The sequence below is a fragment of the Gekko japonicus genome, unplaced genomic scaffold (genome assembly GCF_001447785.1).
Source record: "Gekko japonicus isolate JY-2015 unplaced genomic scaffold, Gekko_japonicus_V1.1 scaffold2, whole genome shotgun sequence".
NCBI lineage: Eukaryota > Metazoa > Chordata > Lepidosauria > Squamata > Gekkonidae > Gekko > Gekko japonicus.
In genome coordinates this window covers 218,818-236,024 of record NW_015175358.1, presented here as the reverse complement: position 1 = coordinate 236,024, position 17,207 = coordinate 218,818, and the positions used below count along the sequence as shown (strand labels likewise).

The 17,207-nt window shown below is 52.8% G+C and overlaps 2 protein-coding genes across 2 annotated transcripts in view; one reads left to right on the top strand and one right to left on the bottom strand.

Annotated features, from left to right (window-relative positions):
- SLC51A (solute carrier family 51 alpha subunit) overlaps positions 1–9,668 on the bottom strand; it is an 18,271-nt gene extending 8,603 nt beyond the window's left edge. Inside the window, exons 1-5 of the mRNA XM_015425225.1 lie at positions 9,601–9,668; positions 7,316–7,560; positions 5,411–5,565; positions 3,096–3,169; positions 840–998 (exon numbers count right to left, since the gene is read on the bottom strand). Coding sequence (XP_015280711.1) covers positions 840–998; positions 3,096–3,169; positions 5,411–5,565; positions 7,316–7,560; positions 9,601–9,668 — 701 coding nt within the window. The remainder of the gene's footprint in view (positions 1–839; positions 999–3,095; positions 3,170–5,410; positions 5,566–7,315; positions 7,561–9,600) is intronic.
- Positions 9,669–16,302: 6,634 nt separating this feature from the next.
- Positions 16,303–17,207, top strand: part of ZDHHC19 (zinc finger, DHHC-type containing 19) — a 19,298-nt gene continuing 18,393 nt past the window's right edge. The window contains exon 1 of the mRNA XM_015425224.1: positions 16,303–16,412. Within this exon, the coding sequence (XP_015280710.1) occupies positions 16,303–16,412 (110 nt within the window). The remainder of the gene's footprint in view (positions 16,413–17,207) is intronic.

Below are 17,207 nucleotides of genomic sequence, written 5' to 3'. Positions count from 1 at the left end.
TCCTTCTTTCCTCCTCTCTCTCTTCCTCTCTGTACTTTTTTCCTTCTCTCTTTCTTTTTTCCCTCCTTCTTTCCCTCCTTCTCTCTTTCTTTCTTTCCTTCCTTCCTTCCTTCCCTCCTTCTTTCCCTTTCCTTCTTTCTTTCCCTCTTTTCCTCCTTTTTTCCTTCTCTTTTTCCCTCGTTCATTCGTTCCTTCCTGCCTGCCTGCCTGCACAGATCTGTGCGTCCTCCCCTCCCATAGCTAGCAATCCAAAACAGTCCAGTGGCACCTTTAAGACCAAGTTTTGTTCAGGCACAAGCTCTCCCTCCTCTGTGAGGACAGATCTGCAAATTTCCCTCCCCCCCAGTAGCTAGCAATCCAAAACAGTCCAGTGGCACCTTTAAGACCAAGTTTTGTTCAGGCACAAGCTCTCCCTCCTCTGTGAGGACAGATCTGCAAATTTCCCTCCCCCCCAGTAGCTAGCAATCCAAAACAGTCCAGTGGAGCCTGAGCGGTGGGTGTTGCCTTCTGACACACTTCCGGTGATGTCAGGGTGTGTGGCATATGCAAATAAGTTATCCTAATGAGTTGTGCTAATGAGCTCCTGCACCTCTTTTCCTACGAAATGACCCTTGTGGGGCGCCATGTTGGGGAACCCCTGCTCAAACCACCACACCATGATCAAATCACCAGAATCAACAGACAGATCCTCCGTCGGTCTGGCTTTAGGCGGCACCCGGCCAGTGCTGTGCCCCTGTGAACGTGCCCTTGGGAGCTCCTTCGCTTCCCCTTCTGCGGGCTTCCCCACCTCTTCCCCCCACCCCCCCACACACACAAGCACACAACCCCTCTTCACTCACCTGGTCATCCGGATGCGGGGGCAACAGGGGCAGCAGCAGCAGCACGGCCCCGTGCTGATCACCACGGGGGTATCCTTCAGGGCCTTGAGCACGGCCTCCATCCCCCCAAAGCCCTCCACCATGACCAGCATCAGCAGGTAGAAGCAGGCCGCAAAGTACCTGGAAGGAAACCCGGAAAAGTGAGCTGCAGAGAAGGGGGCTGTTCTGACACTGGGAGGGGGGGGCATGGGGCTTCCCCAGGGCAGAGCCCCCGGGACTCACGCGTCTGGTGTCGTGGTTGGGACCGCGGACTCTAATCTGGGAGAATCGGGGTTTGATTCCCCACTCCTCCACTTGCACCTGGCTGGATGACCTTGGGCAAGTCCTAGTTCTGATAAGAGCTGTTCTTGAAAAAGAGCCGTTTCTGTTAAGAGCTCTCCCAGCCCCACCTACCTCTCAGGGTGCCTGTTGTGGGGAGGGGAAGGGAAAGGAGTTTGTCAGCCGCTCTGAGACTCCTTTGGGTAGTGAAGGACGGGGTACAATCCAATCTCTTCTTCTTCTAATCTGGGAGAACCGGGTTCGATTCCCCACTCCTCCACATGCAGCTGCCGGTATGACCTTGGGCAAGCCATCGTTCTCTCAGAGCTGTTCTCTCAAGGGCAGTTTCTGTCAGACCTCTCTCAGCCCCACCTCCCTCCCAGGGTGTCTGTTGTGGGGAGGGGAAGGGTGGAGTTCAAAAGCCGCTCTGAGACACCTTCGGGTAGTGAAGGGCGGGGTATAAAGCCAATCTCTTCTTCTTCATCATCTCCTTTCCCTGCACCAAACGGCAGGGCCTAGACCCTCGAGTTGCTCATAGGGATGCCAGCTTCCAGGTGGGGCCTGGAGACCAATGCTCCCTCTAAGCTGTGGAGTCTTGTGAGCAAAAATTCTACTTTGTGAGCTGCTGGCATTAAAGTTGTGAACGAGCGATTGGGCTGCTGCATAAATTAGTTTGCTCTGGAGCCGTCCTTCCTGAGCTAAGACAAAAATGTGGGAGCCGAGGCTAAAAAACTATGAGCCAGCTCACACTAACTCAGCTTAGAGGGAACACTGTGAGCCTGGAGCCCTCCTTCCTGAGCTAAGACAAAAATGTGAGAGCCGGAGGCTAAAAAACTGTGAGCTGGCTCACACTAACTCAGCTTAGAGGGAACACTGTGAGTCTGGAGCCATCCTTCCTGACCTAAGACAAAAATGTGTGAGCCGGGGGCTAGAAAACTGAGCTGGCTGGCACTCCCTCAGCTTAGAGGGAACACTGCTCTGGAGCCCTCCTTCCTGAGCTAAGACAAGAATGTGAGAGCCGGAGGCTTAAAAACTGTGAGCCGGCTCACAGTTTTTAAGCCTCCGGCTCTCACATTCTTGTCTTAGCTCAGGAAGGACGACTCCAGAGCAGCGTTCCCTCTAAGCTGAGTTAGTGTGAGCCAGCTCACAGTCTTTTAGCCGCTGGCTCACATATTTCTGTCGTAGCTCAGGAAGGACGACTCCAGAGCAGCGTTCCCTCTAAGCTGAGTTAGTGTGAGCCAGCTCACAGTCTTTTAGCCGCTGGCTCACATATTTCTGTCGTAGCTCAGGAAGGACGACTCCAGAGCAGCGTTCCCTCTAAGCTGAGTTAGTGTGAGCCAGCTCACACTAACTCAGCTTAGAGGGAACGCTGCTCTGGAGTCGTCCTTCCTGAGCTAAGACAAGAATGTGAGAGCCAGAGGCTTAAAAACTGTGAGCCGGCTCACACTAACTCAGCTTAGAGGGAACGCTGCTCTGGAGTCGTCCTTCCTGAGCTACGACAGAAATATGTGAGCCAGCGGCTAAAAGACTGTGAGCTGGCTCACACTAACTCAGCTTAGAGGGAGCACTGGCATACACACATGGTCCACCGAGGTCAGTATTGTCTACTCAGACTGGCAGCAGCTCTCCAAGGTCTCCGGCAGAGGTCTTTCACGTCAGCGACTACCTGATCTTGGACATACCAGGGATTGAACCTGGGACCTTCTGCATGCCAAGCAGAGGCTCTTCCGCCAAGCCACAGCCCCTCCCCAGACTAGAGAGATCAGTTCCCCTGGAGAAAATGGCTGCTCTGGAGGGCGGACTCTATGGCATTGTCCCCCATCGAGGGCTCGGCCTTCTCCAGGCGCCACCCTTCAAACCTCCAGGAATTCCCCAACTGGAGATGGCAACCCTACCTCCACCCCTGCCAGCGGCCAGGGAGAACATGGCGACCCTAGCCCATACCCTTGGGATACTCACGCGCCAATGGCCATCTCCACCACCGTCATGGAGCGTGGCACCCAGATCCCGAAACAGCAGAATATCGACACCATCTGGCAAAGGCGAGGAAGCGGCCCCGGGTGAACGTCAGCAGTACGGAATCCAGAGGCATTCAATTCCCCCCAGGAAAGTGGTGGCGAGAATCACGTCTGGACCTCTAAGGGCCAACAGCTCCCCACCTTTGCAGCAGAGATATTGAAGCCAGGTAACAGACAGACTCCAATCTCAGGCTGCAGGTTGGGATAGAGCCAGTGATGGCGAACCTTTTAGAGACCGAGTAGCCAAACTGCGACCCAAAACACACTTATTTATCGCAAAGCACCAACACGGCAATTTAACCCGAATACTGAGGTTTTACTTTAGAAAAAACAACTCAGACATTAACTTAAGATGATCCAAACAAAGTAAGGAAAGCAATCCCAAATGCTTTCATTTACTTAAAATTATTTGGCAGAGAATTCGACACTTTAATGATGGTCTGGGCCTGGCTGGGGCGATGGCACGCGTGCCCACAGAGAGGGCTCTGAGTGCCGCCTCTGGCCCCCGTGCCATAGGTTCGCCACCACTGGGATAGACCAAGGCTTCTGTGGGCATGACTGCTGGATAACTCGTTGGAAGGACTTTTCTTTGCAACTGCTAAGAACGCTTTACCTATCTGTAATGTATTCAGTCCTGACCGTGTGCAAGGCTAGGTCTCCACGCGGTCATGCTAAGCGCCCCAGCTTGGCTTCCACAGACAATGGGTCAATCGGATCCTAGCCCACACCTGTCTAGGGTTGCCAAATCGGCCCGGGGGGGGGCGGGGAATCCCCCGCTTTGAAGGGCCGATTTCCAACGCAACGGAAATTGGCCCCGGGGGAACCCCCGCCCCCCGAAGCTGTGTCACCAGAGGTGACGCACGACGAAGGCCACGTTGGGGGCATGGCCCAGATTGTTTCCCCCCAACGATCTTGGCCACGCCCCCAACGTGCTATGTTGTGCGTCACTTCCAGTGATTGTCCGGCGGCGCGCGCGTGCGCGCGCATCCCCGGATAGCTCCCGGAGCGACAGGACGCTCCCCCGCTGGTAAGTTATTTCTATTTGGCAACCCTACACTTGTCAGAGGGCTAGGATCACAGGCGAGAGCCTATGGAACTCTCCGCCACTGTAAATAGCCTATACTGGTGCGGGGTGTGTGTGTTTGGGGTGTGGGTTTTGTTGCAAATATAAGCCGGCCTGTGAGCCGGAAACTTTGTCTTGTTCTTTCCTGAAATAAAGAATGAGAGCTGAAATCACTAGTAAGTCTCAGTACTTTTCACTATCGGTCTTCTGCCAGTTGGGCAACTGTTCACGGCATCCGGCCTCTGTCTACATGGTGTTGACCTGACCACCTGCCTAGCTACGGCAGTGTACCCCACATGTTCCCCAGAGAGCCTTGCGCTCAGGATCCCAAAACCGTCTGGCCCTTTCGGGCCCTAAAGATGTCAGGCTGGCGTCAACTAGGTTAGAACACAACACTCAATGCTATTATGCTACTATATCTTCATATAAAGGTAAAGGTAAAGGTTCCCTTGCTCGAAAGCCAGTCAAATCCGACTCTAGGGTTGCGGTGCTCATCTCCGTTTCAAAGCCGAAGAGCCAGCGCTGTCCGAAGACGTTTCCGTGGTCACGTGGCCGGCATGACTAAACACCAAGGCGCACGGAACGCTGTTCCCTTCCCACCGAAGCGGTACCTATTTATCTACTTGCAATTTCGTGCTTTCGAACGGCTAGGTTGGCAGGAGCTGGAACTAGAGACGGGAGCTCACTCCGTCATGCTGCAAACCGGGTCTCGAACTGCTGAACTACCCACCTTCCACAGCCTGCAGTTCAGCGTCTTCACCACTTGAGCCACCGCAGCTCCTTATTGTAACTAGCACCTTATGCTGCTGTTTTAAGATTCGATGCTTTTGTTATATTGTTGTTTTGGGCTATTGCATATATGTAAGCCGCCCTGAGCCTGCCTCGGTGGGGAGGGTGGGGTATAAATTGAATAAAACAAACAAATAAATAAAAAAAATACCCCATTCCTAGAGTTCCTGGAGATCCCCCGCGATTACGATTGTTCTCCAGATGACCAAGATCAGTTCCCTTGGACAAAATGGCTGCTTTGGAGGGTGGACCCTACGGCGTTCTATCTTGCTGAGGTCCCTCCCCTCCCTAAGCCCTGCCCTCTCCAGGCTCCACCCCTAAACTCTGCAGGTCTTTCCCAGCCCGGAGCTGGGGACCCTCCTCATTCTGCTCCCACAGAACCCCCCCAAGGCACTGACGCTTACCGTGGGAGCTGAGCTACTCCAGATGAGCGTTTTCATCTTGACGGGGCAGCGGACCTTCTCAGAGAGGTACAAGGCTTCTTCGATGAAGATGAGGATGGACAACAGGGTGAGGAAGGTCATCGTGCCAGTGATGCCGTAGTCAGCGATGCTCTGCTCTGCAAGGAAAGGTGAGCACCGTCGCTGGGGAAAGTTTAAGTCATCTGCAGCAGAATTCTGGATTCAGGGAGACTTGGCCATTTATGTCTAAGGTATATTGAATAGATCAGGGGTGGCCAAACTGCGGTTCAGGAACAACATGTGGCTCTTTCACACATATTGTGCAGCTCCCGGCAGGGCAGCTGGGGAAGCGAAGGGGAGGCACACTTTTTCTCCCTCTCTCCCTCCCTCCCTCCCGTCTATTTGCTTTCTTTGTTTCTCTCTCTCTCTCTTTTTCCACCTCTTTCATTCTTTCTTTCCACCTCTCTCTTTTTCTCTGTCTCTTAAACAAATAAATATCATCATCAATATCTATTTTCACCCCTTTTGTTTTTTTTTTGGCAGTCTCATTTGGCTTTCTTTGTTTCTCTCTCTCTCTCTTTCTTTCCACCTCTTTCCTTCTTTCTTTCCACCTCTCTCTCTCTCTCTCTCTTAAACAAATAAATATAATTCGCAAACAAATAAATATCATCATCAATATCTGTTTTCACCCCTTTTCTTTTTAATTTTTGCAGTCTCATTTAATGTTAATTTTAAAAGCAAAATTGCATATTTTTAAATAAAATGTGCGTATAAGATTGGTTCAAGTGTTGCGGCTCTCAGACATCTGACATTTATTCTATGTGGCTCTTACGCTGAGCAAGTTTGGCCGCCCCTGGAACAGATATAGGAAACACAGACTTTGGTTTCTTCCCATGAAGAAGAAGAGATTGGATTTATACCCCGCCCTTCACTTGGAGTCTCAGAGCGGCTGACAAACTCCTTTCCCCTTCCCATCCCCACAACAGACACCCTGTGAAGTGGGTGGGGCTGAGAGAGCTCTGACAGAAACGGCTCTTTTTCAAGGACAGCTCTTATCAGAACTTGTGACTCGCCCAAGGTCATCCAGCCAGGTGCAAGTGGAGGAGTGGGGAATCAAACCCGGTTCTCCCAGATTAGAGTCCGCCCACTTAACCACTACACCAAACTGGCACTGCAGTATGTCCAGTGCCTTCTTCCTCGTTCCAAAGAGGTGCTGTGCTGTGAACAAACTGTTTCCCACACATACTTCACCTTCCTTGAGCCAAAATGCACTAAGCCCCAAGGCTGAATCTCTAGAGATTTTTGTCTGTACCCCACCGACTTTGGGCTAACTGATAGCCCTTTGGGAGGAAACGTTTATGGTTTTATGGTGCGAAGAAGAAGAAAAGGAGGAGGAGGAGGAGGTGGAGGTGGAGATTGGATTTACACCCCGCCCTTCACTTGGGAGTCTCCTTTCCCATCCATAGAGTTTTCCCTCGGATGACCGTGGCCCTGCCCACAGCGTGCTCAGCGTCATAACGTCACTTCCTGGTGACGCGCACACCGGGGTGGGGTTCCCCCCGGGGCCCGATCCACCAGCGGCGGGGGACGGGCCTCTGGGGCGGGGGTTTTCCCGCCCCCCCCGGGGGGACTTGGCAAGCCTAAGTTACATAGACATTTTTTTAAAAAAATAATTAACTAACTTTCAATTCTTTTAAAATTCTTTGATTTATTCATTTACATTTGATCTCTAGACAGTCAAGACCAGTTCCCCTGGCATAAATGGCGGCTTTGGAGAGCGGAGTCTATGGCATCGTGCCCGGCTGAGGCCCCTCCCCTCTCTAAACCCCGCCCTCCCCAGGCTCCACCTCCCCAAAACCTGCAGATATGTCCCAACACTGAATTTCAGTCTCTGCGTCCCAAACTTACGATGGAGGAGTTGCAGAGCCGCCGGAGGGTTGGAGAAGCAGGCGGCGGGGATGCTGTAATTGTCGATCAGGAGGCGTATTAGCGGAGGGGGGAACCTGGGAACGGAAGAAAGATCCGTCAGAGCACCGACACAGCCAGTCACACACAGTCTCCAGTCACTATCTAAAGATTGGCAACCCTCGCCACATGGCTCCGTTGTAAAGCTCATGTTTTGCATGCAGAAGGTGCCCGGTTCGATCCCTGGCCTCTCCAGAGAAAGGGTTTGGGCGGCAGGGTGGGAGAAGATCTCTCCCTTCCAGACACTCCGCAGGGTTGCCGCTGGTCAGACTTGCCAATGCGGAGGTGAGCTGGATGGCTCGACGGGGCCATTGGGGGAGGGGCTGCGTGGCTCGGTGGGAAAGGCTCTGCTTGGCATGCAGAGAGTCCCAGGTTCAATCCCCAGCATCTCTAGTTAGAAAGGACCAGGCAGGAGGTGTTGTGAAGGACCTCCGCCTGAGACCCTGGAGAGCTGTAAAGAGGGGCTGTGGCTCAGTGGAAGAGCCTTTGCTTGGCATGCAGAAGGTCCCAGGTTCAATCCTTGGCATCTCCAGTTAAAAGGACCAGGCAGTAGGTAATGTGAAAGACCTCAGCCTGAGACCCTGGAGAGCTGTCAAGAGGGGCCGCGGCTCAGTGGAAGAGCCTCTGCCTGGCATGCAGAAGGTCCCAGGTTCAATCCGCGGCATCTCCAGTTGAAAGAACCAGGTCGGAGATGTGAAAGACCTCCGCCTGAGATCGAGGAGAGCTGCTGCCAGACTGAGTAGAGAAACCACTGACCTTGGAATCATAGAGTGGGAAGGGACCTCCAGGGTCATCTAGTCCAACCCCCTGCACAATGCAGGGAATTCACAAATACCTCCCCCCCACATACCCCCGGTGACCCCCACTCCATGCCTTGATAGACCCAAGGGGCTGATTCAGTATAAGCAAGGCCAGGATAAGACTGTAAGAGCCTGTGAGCACTGAAAAGATGATGGCGCGCCCCTCATGTGTAATTCAAAATAAAAACAAGACTAAACTATAAAATATGATTTTAATTTTTTCGAAAGGACACGGAACTGACTTTCAGGTGGGGAGCCATGTTGGTCTGGACCTACGGAACCACGTTTGAGCCCAGTGGCACCTTGAAGACCAACGAAGTTTTATTCTTGGGAAAACCTTTCATGTATCTGCATGTGAGTATCTGAGGAAGTGTGCGTGCACTCAAAAGCTTCTACCAGGAATTGGTCTTCAAGGTGTTACTGGACTCAGACTTTGTTGTATAGAACTTGTCTGCTGAAATTAAAATAGTTTCTTTCTAGTTTTTTTTTAAAAAAAATATCTAATCCTTTCCAAAAAAATTATTTTCATTTTTTTCCTCTCCCCCCTCTTCATAAAATCATAGAGTGGGAAGGGACCTCCAGGGGTCATCTAGTCCAACCCCCTGCACAATGCAGGGAATTCACAAATACCTCCCTGCCCACACACACGCCCCAGTGACTGCTGTTCCATACCCAGAAAAATGACAAAAACCTCCAAGATCTCCAGCCAAACTGGCCTGGAGAAAAACTGTTTCCTGACCCCAAAGTTGCGATCAGCATTTCCCAGTGTAAAAAAGGGCCACAAGCAATGTTCCTTCTAAGCTGTGGAGTCTTGTGAGCAAAAATTCTACTCTGTGAGCTACTGGCATTAAAGTTGTGAGCGAGCGACTTGGCTACTGCATAAATTTAGTCTGCTCTGGAGCCACATCCTTTCCTGAGCTAAGACAAAAGTGTGTGAGCTGGAGGCCAAAAGAACGGTGAGCCAGCTCACACTAACTCAGCTTAGAGGGAACACTGAACACAAGCAGTGTTCCCTCTAAGCTGAGTTAGTGTGAGCCAGCTCACCGTTTTTTTAGCCTCCAGCTCACACGTTTTGGTCCTAAAGCAAGAAGGAGGGCTCCAGAGCGAAACTAATTGATGCAGCAGCCATAAACGCTCGCTCACAACTTTAATGCCAGTCGCTCACAGAGTAGAATTTTTGCTCGCCAGACTCCACAGCTTAGAGGGAGCGTTGGCCACGAGAACTAAGCACTGATGCAGCCCTTCCTGCCCTCCCTTCTCGGGATCTGCCCAAGCTCACGGTGTCCCTGTTTTGCTAGCGCCCTAACCATGCACTTAGTCTGCCTACTGGGTAAACCAGAACTGAGTATATAAGGCACCTTCAAGTGTGTTCACGGTCCCACTCCGCCCAAAGCCAATTCCCATGTTCAAAAGAGGCCCGTGGATTACCTGGGGTCTCTCGCCAGGTCTTCCATGGTTTCTTTCTTCTCGAAAACTTCCACGATGGGGTGGCTCATCCTCGATCACACGAGATGTGGCTCTCTGGCCACGCAGCTCTCTGGCCCCAAGCTGAAGAAGCACAGCGTTCCGGGGTGTTTGCCAAGGCAGGGTCAGAGTCCTGCGGCTGAGCGCGGCAGGGAGTCCAAACGCTTTGAACCCACCCTCCTCCCCCACCCTTTCCCTTGTCTCCGTAGGCCAGCAAGTTCACTGACTGAGAGGTCGTGTCACCTGCGGAGTTCCATGGCCATGCGGACTCAAATGTCCTTGGTTAGGAAGAGGCGCCACCCACCACAGGGCTCAGAGGGGGGTTTCCAGGGTCACACGGTCTGTGTGCCAAGAAAGATCGCAGAACATCATTCCAGAGGCTGTGAGAAATCAAAAGTTGGGACCTGGGGAGAGGAAAGAAGAGGAACACTTTCCCTGTGAGGAAAGGCTGAAGCGCTCGGGGCTCTTTAGCTTGGAGAGACGACAGCTGAGGGGTGACACGATCGAGGTATATAAGATTATGCGTGGGATAGAGCAGGTCGAGAAAGAGGCACTTTTCTCCCTTTCTCACAATAAAAAGAACTCGTGGGCACTCCGTGAAATTGCCTAGCGGTCGGGTTAGAACGGATAAAAGGAACTCACTGCCACAGGAGGGGGCGGCGGCTACAAGCACGGACAGCTTCTAGAGGGAATTGGAGAAACATCTGGAGCAGAGGTCCATCAGTGACTATTAGCCACAAGGGATAGATAGGGACTCTGGGGCAGGTCCCACCTCTGTATTCTTGGTGCTTGGGGGGAGGAACAGTGGGAGGGCTTCTAGTGTCCTGGCCCCACTGCTGGACCTCCTGAGGGCACCTGGTATTTTTGGCCCCTGTGTGACACAGAGTGATGGACTGGATGGGCCATTGGCCTGATCCAACATTGGCTTCTCTTATGTTCTTATAGGAATTCTCAGTCTGGGGCAGGTGATGCTCTGTATTCTTGGTGCTTGGGGGGAGGAACAGTGGGAGGGCTTCTAGTGTCCTGGCCCCACTGCTGGACCTCCTGAGGGCACCTGGTATTTTTGGCCCCTGTGTGACACAGAGTGATGGACTGGATGGGCCATTGGCCTGATCCAACATTGGCTTCTCTTATGTTCTTATAGGAATTCTCAGTCTGGGGCAGGTGATGCTCTGTATTCTTGGTGCTTGGGGGGAGGAACAGTGGGAGGGCTTCTAGTGTCCTGGCCCCACTGCTGGACCTCCTGAGGGCACCTGGTATTTTTGGCCCCTGTGTGACACAGAGTGATGGACTGGATGGGCCATTGGCCTGATCCAACATTGGCTTCTCTTATGTTCTTATAGGAATTCTCAGTCTGGGGCAGGTGATGCTCTGTATTCTTGGTGCTTGGGGGGAGGAACAGTGGGAGGGCTTCTAGTGTCCTGGCCCCACTGGTGGACCTCCGGATGGCACCTGGTATTTTGGGCCACGTGTGACAGACTCTCGGACTGGATGGGCCTTTGGCCTGATCCAACATTGGTGTCTCTTATGTCCTTATGATTTATACCCGTCCCTTCACTCAGAATCTCACAGCCGCTTACAATCTCCTTACCCTTCCTCTCCCCACAACAGACACCCTGTGAGGTAGGCGGGGCTGAGAGAGCTCTGGGAGAACTGTGACTGACCCAAGGTCATCCAGCAGCTGCATGTGGAGGCGTGGGGAATCAAACCCAGTTCTCCAGATCAGAATCCACCGCTCTTAAACACTACACCCAACTGGGTACACCAAACAGAGTTACCACCAACCTCCAAGCGAGACAAATCGGTTCCCCTGAGGGGAAAGGGCTGCTTTGGAGGGGATACGCTATAGCATTATACTCCACTGAGGTCCTGCCCCCTCTCTAAAGACCTCCCTCCTCAGGCTCCACTCCCCAAATCTCCAGGTATTTCCAGCCCCAGAGTTGGCAACCCCAGACAGAGGCCCTCAGTCCCTTTCGCCCAGTCCCTTCGTCTCCAGCAAGCAGGGGTTGATCAGGGTCTCCGGAAGATGTGATCTTCCAACCCTCCTCCATAAGATCCAGTTAGCGGGACAATAAACCACTGAGGTCGCCAACCTCCACGTGGGGCCTGGAGATCTCCCAGCATTACTCCGGCTTTCCAGACTACAAGCACCAGTTCCCTTGGAGAAAATGGCTGCTGCAGAGTGTAGACTTCACGGCATTCTACCCCACTAAGGCCCCCCTTGTCTGAAATCCCACTCAGTCTAATCTCCACCCTTAAATCTCAAGGCATTTTCAAACCCAGAGTTGGCGCCCGTGTGAACCATGGAATCTCATGAATGAATGGACTATTATTTATTAGTGTCACACACCAGAACCTTATGCACCCAACGTTTTCCCCCCACTGGACTATAGATCCTTTCTGGTAATTTCTTTTTCTGAAGCGGTAGAACAAAACAAGAGCCCAATGGGAGACCAACGAAGGTCCACCATCTTGCCCTCTTCTTGGTGCTCCAGAGGAACTGGTTGGCTGCTGAGTGAGACAGGATACTGGACTAGATGGACCACTGGTCCGATCCAACAGGGCTCTTCTGATGTTCTTATGACGGCCTCGGCCTTTGTGTCCTGTTGTTGGTCCTCCAGAGGAACTGGTTGGCTGCTGTGTGAGACAGGATGCTGGACTAGGTGGACCACTGGTCCGATCCAACAGGGCTCTTCTGATGTTCTTCTGAAGGCCTTGGCCTCTGTGTCCTGTTGTTGGTCCTCCAGAGGAACTGGTTGGCTGCTGTGAGAGGCAGGATACTGGACTAGATGGACCCTCACTGGTCTGATGCAGCAGGGCTCTTCTGATGTTCTTATGAAGGCCTTGAACCTCTCTGCCCTATTGCTGGCCCTCCAGAGGAACTGGTTGGCTGCTGTGTGAGACAGGATGCTGGACTAGGTGGACCACTGGCCTGGTCCAACAGGGCTCTTCTGATGTTCTTATGAAGGCCTTGGCCTCTGTGTCCTGTTGTTGATCCTCCAGAGGAACTAGTTGACCACTGTGTGAGGCAGGATGCTGGACTAGATGGACTCCACTGGTCTGATCCAGCAGGGCTCTTCTGATATTCTTATGAAGGCCTCGGCCTCTATGCCCTGTGGCTGGTCGTCCAGAGGAACCGGTTTGCCACTGTATGAGATGTGATGCTGGACTTAGATGGACCACTGCTCTGATCCAGCTAGGGTTGCCAAGTCCCCGCTGTATGTACTCCAGCTTTGTTCCAGGTGCGCCGCATAGAGTTTTCCCTCGGATGACCGCGGCCCCGCCCCCAACACGCCCGACGTGACTGTGTCACTTCCGGGTGACGTGCTGACGCCAGGCACGTCACGTGCTTTGGGGGTGGGGTTCCCCCCAGGCCCCGATCTGCCGGTGGCGGGTAACGGCCTCTCGGGCGGAGGTTTCCCCGCCCCCCCGGGGGGACTTGGCAAGCCTAGATCCAGCAGGGCTCTTCTCTTATGAAGGCCTCGGCCTCTCTGCCCTGTTGTTGGCCCTCCAGGGGAACTGCTTGGCCACTGTCTGAGACAGGAGGCTGGACTAGATGGACCCCCACTGGTCTGATCCAGCAGGGCTCTTTTGATATTCTTGTGAAGGCCTTGGTTTCTGTGCCAAGCTGTTGGCCCTCCAGAGGAACTGGTTGACTGCTGAGTGAGACAGGATGCTGGACTAGATGGACCCCCACTGGTCTTATCCAGCAGGGCTTTTCTGATATTCTTATGAAGGCCTCGGCCTCTATGCCCTGTGGTTGGTCCTCCAGAGGAACTGGTTTGCCATTGTGTGAGATGTGATGCTGGACTTAGATGGACCACTGGTCTGATCCAGCAGGGCTATTCTCTTATGAAGGCCTCGGCCTCTATGCCCTGTGGTTGGTCCTCCAGAGGAACTGGTTGGCCACTGTGTGAGACAGGATGCTGGGTTAGGTGGACCACCAGTCTGATCCAGCAGGGCTCTTTTAATATTCTTGTGAAGGCCTTGGCCTCTATGCGCTGCTGTTGGCTCTCCAGAGGAACTGGTTGGCCACTGTGTGTGGCAGGATGCTGGACTAGATGGACCACTGGTCTGATCCAGCAAGGCTCTTTTGATATTCTTGTGAAGGCCTTGGTCTCTCTGCCCTGTTGTTGGCTCTCCAGAGGAACTGGTTGGCCACTGTGTGAGGCAGGATACTGGGTTAGGTGGACCACCGGTCTGATCCAGCAGGGCTCTTTTGATATTCTTGTGAAGGCCTTGGTCTCTCTGCCCTGTTGTTGGCTCTCCAGAGGAATTGGTTGGCCACTGTGTGAGGCAGGATGCTGGACTAGGTAGACTGTGGATCTTGATATGAGTAACCAACTACGGCCCCAGTCACACGGGCCGGATAACGCGCGGGGGGGGGGGGAGGGGGGGCTTTTTGCGCCACCGCAATTAGAGCCGCCATAACGCGATCCCCCGTGTCGGTGGCACACCTCGGTTCCTTCCCTCCGCACCTGCGCATCAACGAGGGGCCGGAGGGAAAAGCCATGCCGGCGCAATCACACTGAGGGACTCCGGAGAAAGCCCATGGTAAACCGGTTGCTAGTACCTTCTAGCAGGTACTTTTTAATCGTGCATTTTCGGCGGTACACCACGGGTTTGCCATGGGTGCGCTCCACTTCCCAGATGTTGTGGTGTGATCGCACCCGGATAATCCGCCATGCAATCATCGCTCTCCCGCGGCAAATCCTCCGTGTGAACAGGGCCTACATTTCAGTAGGGGCAATGCAAATCCAGCGCATAAACGGATGCCTGCCGCTAAATGGGCCTGAAAGATTAAGGCGAGTTTACATTGGCAACAAGACGCCAGCCCCAAGTGAAAAACCAATGTCCAGGGTTCAGGTTGCTTTACAGTTTTTTATGTTGACTCATTGTTCAACTGCAATAAAAAAGGCAAATGCTATGCTGGGGATTATTAGGAAGGGAACTGAAAACAAATCAGCCAGTATGGTGTAGTGGAGAGCCAGTTTGGTGTAGTGGTTAAGTGTGCGGACTCTAATCTGGGAGACCCAGGTTTGATTCCCCACTCCTCCACTTACACCTGCTGATGTGACCTTGGGTCAGTCACAAGCTCTGGTACAGCTGTCCTTGAAAAAGAGCAGTTTGTGTGAGAGTTCTCTCAGCCCCACCCACCTCACAGGGTGTCTGCTGTGGGGAGGGGAAGGGAGAGGAGTTTGTAAGCCGCTCTGAGACTCCAAGTGAAGGGCGGGGTATAAATCCAATCTCTTCTCTTCTCTTCTTCTTCTATCATAATGCCCCTGTATAAATCGAAGGTGCAACCTCATCTGGATTAGGGTTGCCAAGTCTGGGTTGAAAAATACCTGGAGACTTTGGGGGTGGAGCCAGGAGAGGGTGCGGTTTGGGGAGGGGAGGGGCCTCAGTATAATACAATGCCATAGAGTCCACCCTGCAAAGCAGCCATTTTCTCCAGGGGAGCTGATCTCTGTCGGCTGGGGATCAGTGGTAAAAGCGGGAGATCCCCAGGCCCCACCTGGAGGCTGGCAACCCTATCTGGAGTACTGTGTACAGTTCCGGTCGCCGCACCTAAATATATATATATATATAGCATTCAAAAAGGTGCAAAAAAGGGCAACTAAAACGATTAAAGGATAGAACACTTTCCCTATGAAGAAAGGTTAAAGAGGTGTCAGCAAGCTGCCATTCTGTTTTCTGTGACCTCTGTGTACATATCCTTTCCTTGTTGCACCCGGCTTGTTTTCTATCATCCTGCTCCTGCGTTGGAATGCACAAGATAACTGCTGGAGGTTGTGTGGGGGAGAAGAGGCTGTAATGCTTGCCTATTGCTTTTCTCATGAGTACTGCACCTGTGTTTTGTCTGATGTTCTGCCTGGTTCCCATGGACTGGGCGCGCAACCGTTTCTTTAGCCCGCCAGCGGGAATGCCATTCATTGGATCTGTATCTGTTTGAATTTCCTTTATTATGCTTGACCTAACTGTGTATCCCCAGTTCTAACAAAGAACGTGTTTGAGTATGTCTTCAACGCTTTGAAATAAATTTGGCTTTTCTTGAAAACGTGGATTTATTCTCGATGCTTGGGGATCCAACAAGAGGTTAGGGCTCTTTAGTTCAGAGGAATGACGGCTGAGGGGTGACATGATCGAGGTTTATAAGATTCTGCGTGGGATAGAGCAGGTGGAGAAAGAAGTCCTTTTCTCCCTTTCTCACAATACAAGAACTCCTGGGCACTCCATGAAATTGATGAGCTGTGGGCTTAGCACAGGAGCTGTGGTGGCTCAAGTGGTTAAGACGCTGAACTGCAGGCTGTGGAAGGTCAGTAGTTCAGCTCTGACAGAACTACGACTTGCCCAAGGTCATCCGGCAGCTGCGAGTGGAGGAGTGGGGAATCAAACCCGGTTCTCCCAGATCAGAGTCCGCGCACTTAACCGCGACACCAAACTGGGAAAGATGGCCGCTCCCAGAATCCTTTGAGCCCGATTCAGCTGGATGCTAGCAGGCCTCTGGGAGCAGACGTCTTTCCCGCATCTTTGGTGCCACGGCGACGGTCCGAAGCTGAGACGTCCGGGGCTTCCGCTGATGTCATAGCATCGCCGCGGCAACTGGCCGTTCCAGCCAGGTCAGCCTCGCCCTGCCTCAACGGCCCTGGTGGGTCTCCTCGAGAAATGGAGCCCGGCGGCAGCCGCGTTGGACGCCTGTATCTCTTGTCCAGCATCTTTGCCTCTTTCCACTACAGTTTGCTCCTCTGCCTCACTGGCCTGTTCTTCGCCTTCCCGTAAGTCTGGACACGGGGCTGTCCCCCCAGGCTCGCCGTTCAGTCCAGGCGCCGCGGCTGGGTTGGGCTCGGGGTTACCACCCTCCAGGGGGCGGCTGGAGGCAGAGATCAGTTCCCCTGGGGGAAACGGCAACTTTGGGAGGAGGAGGAGGAGGAGATTGGATTTAAACCCCGACCTTCACTACCCAAGGGAGTCTCAGAGCGGCTGAGAAACTCCTTTCCCTTCCCCTCCCCACAACAGACACCCTGTGAGCAATGTTCCCTCTAAGCTGAGTGAGTGTGAGCTAGCTCACAGTTTTTTAGCCTCCGGCTCACACATTTTTGTCTCGGGCCAGGAAGGAGGGCTCCAGAGCAAACTAACTTATGCAGCAGCCAAATCGCTCGCTCACAACTTTAATGCCAGTAGCTCACAAAGTAGAATTTTTGCTCACAAGACTCCGCGGCTTAGAGGGAGCATTGCCTGTGAGGTAGCAACTGGGTTTTTCTTGTGTGAACTGACAAAATCCAGTTGGAACGTGCATTGAAAGTGCATGGGAAGTGGATTATTTCATGTGTGTGTGACTGCAGCTCAAGGGAGTTTTATGAGTTCATGTGTTTAATGGACCCCAAGACCTTCAAGTGTGAGAGAGAGGGAGGAAGAAGAAGAAGAAGAAGAAGAAGAAGAAGAAGAAGAAGAAGAAGAAGAAGAAGAAGAAGAAGAAGAAGAAGAAGAAGAAGAAGAAGAAGAAGAAGATTATACCCCGCCCTTCACTCGGAGTCTCAGAGCGGCTTACAATCTCCTTTCCCTTCCCCTCC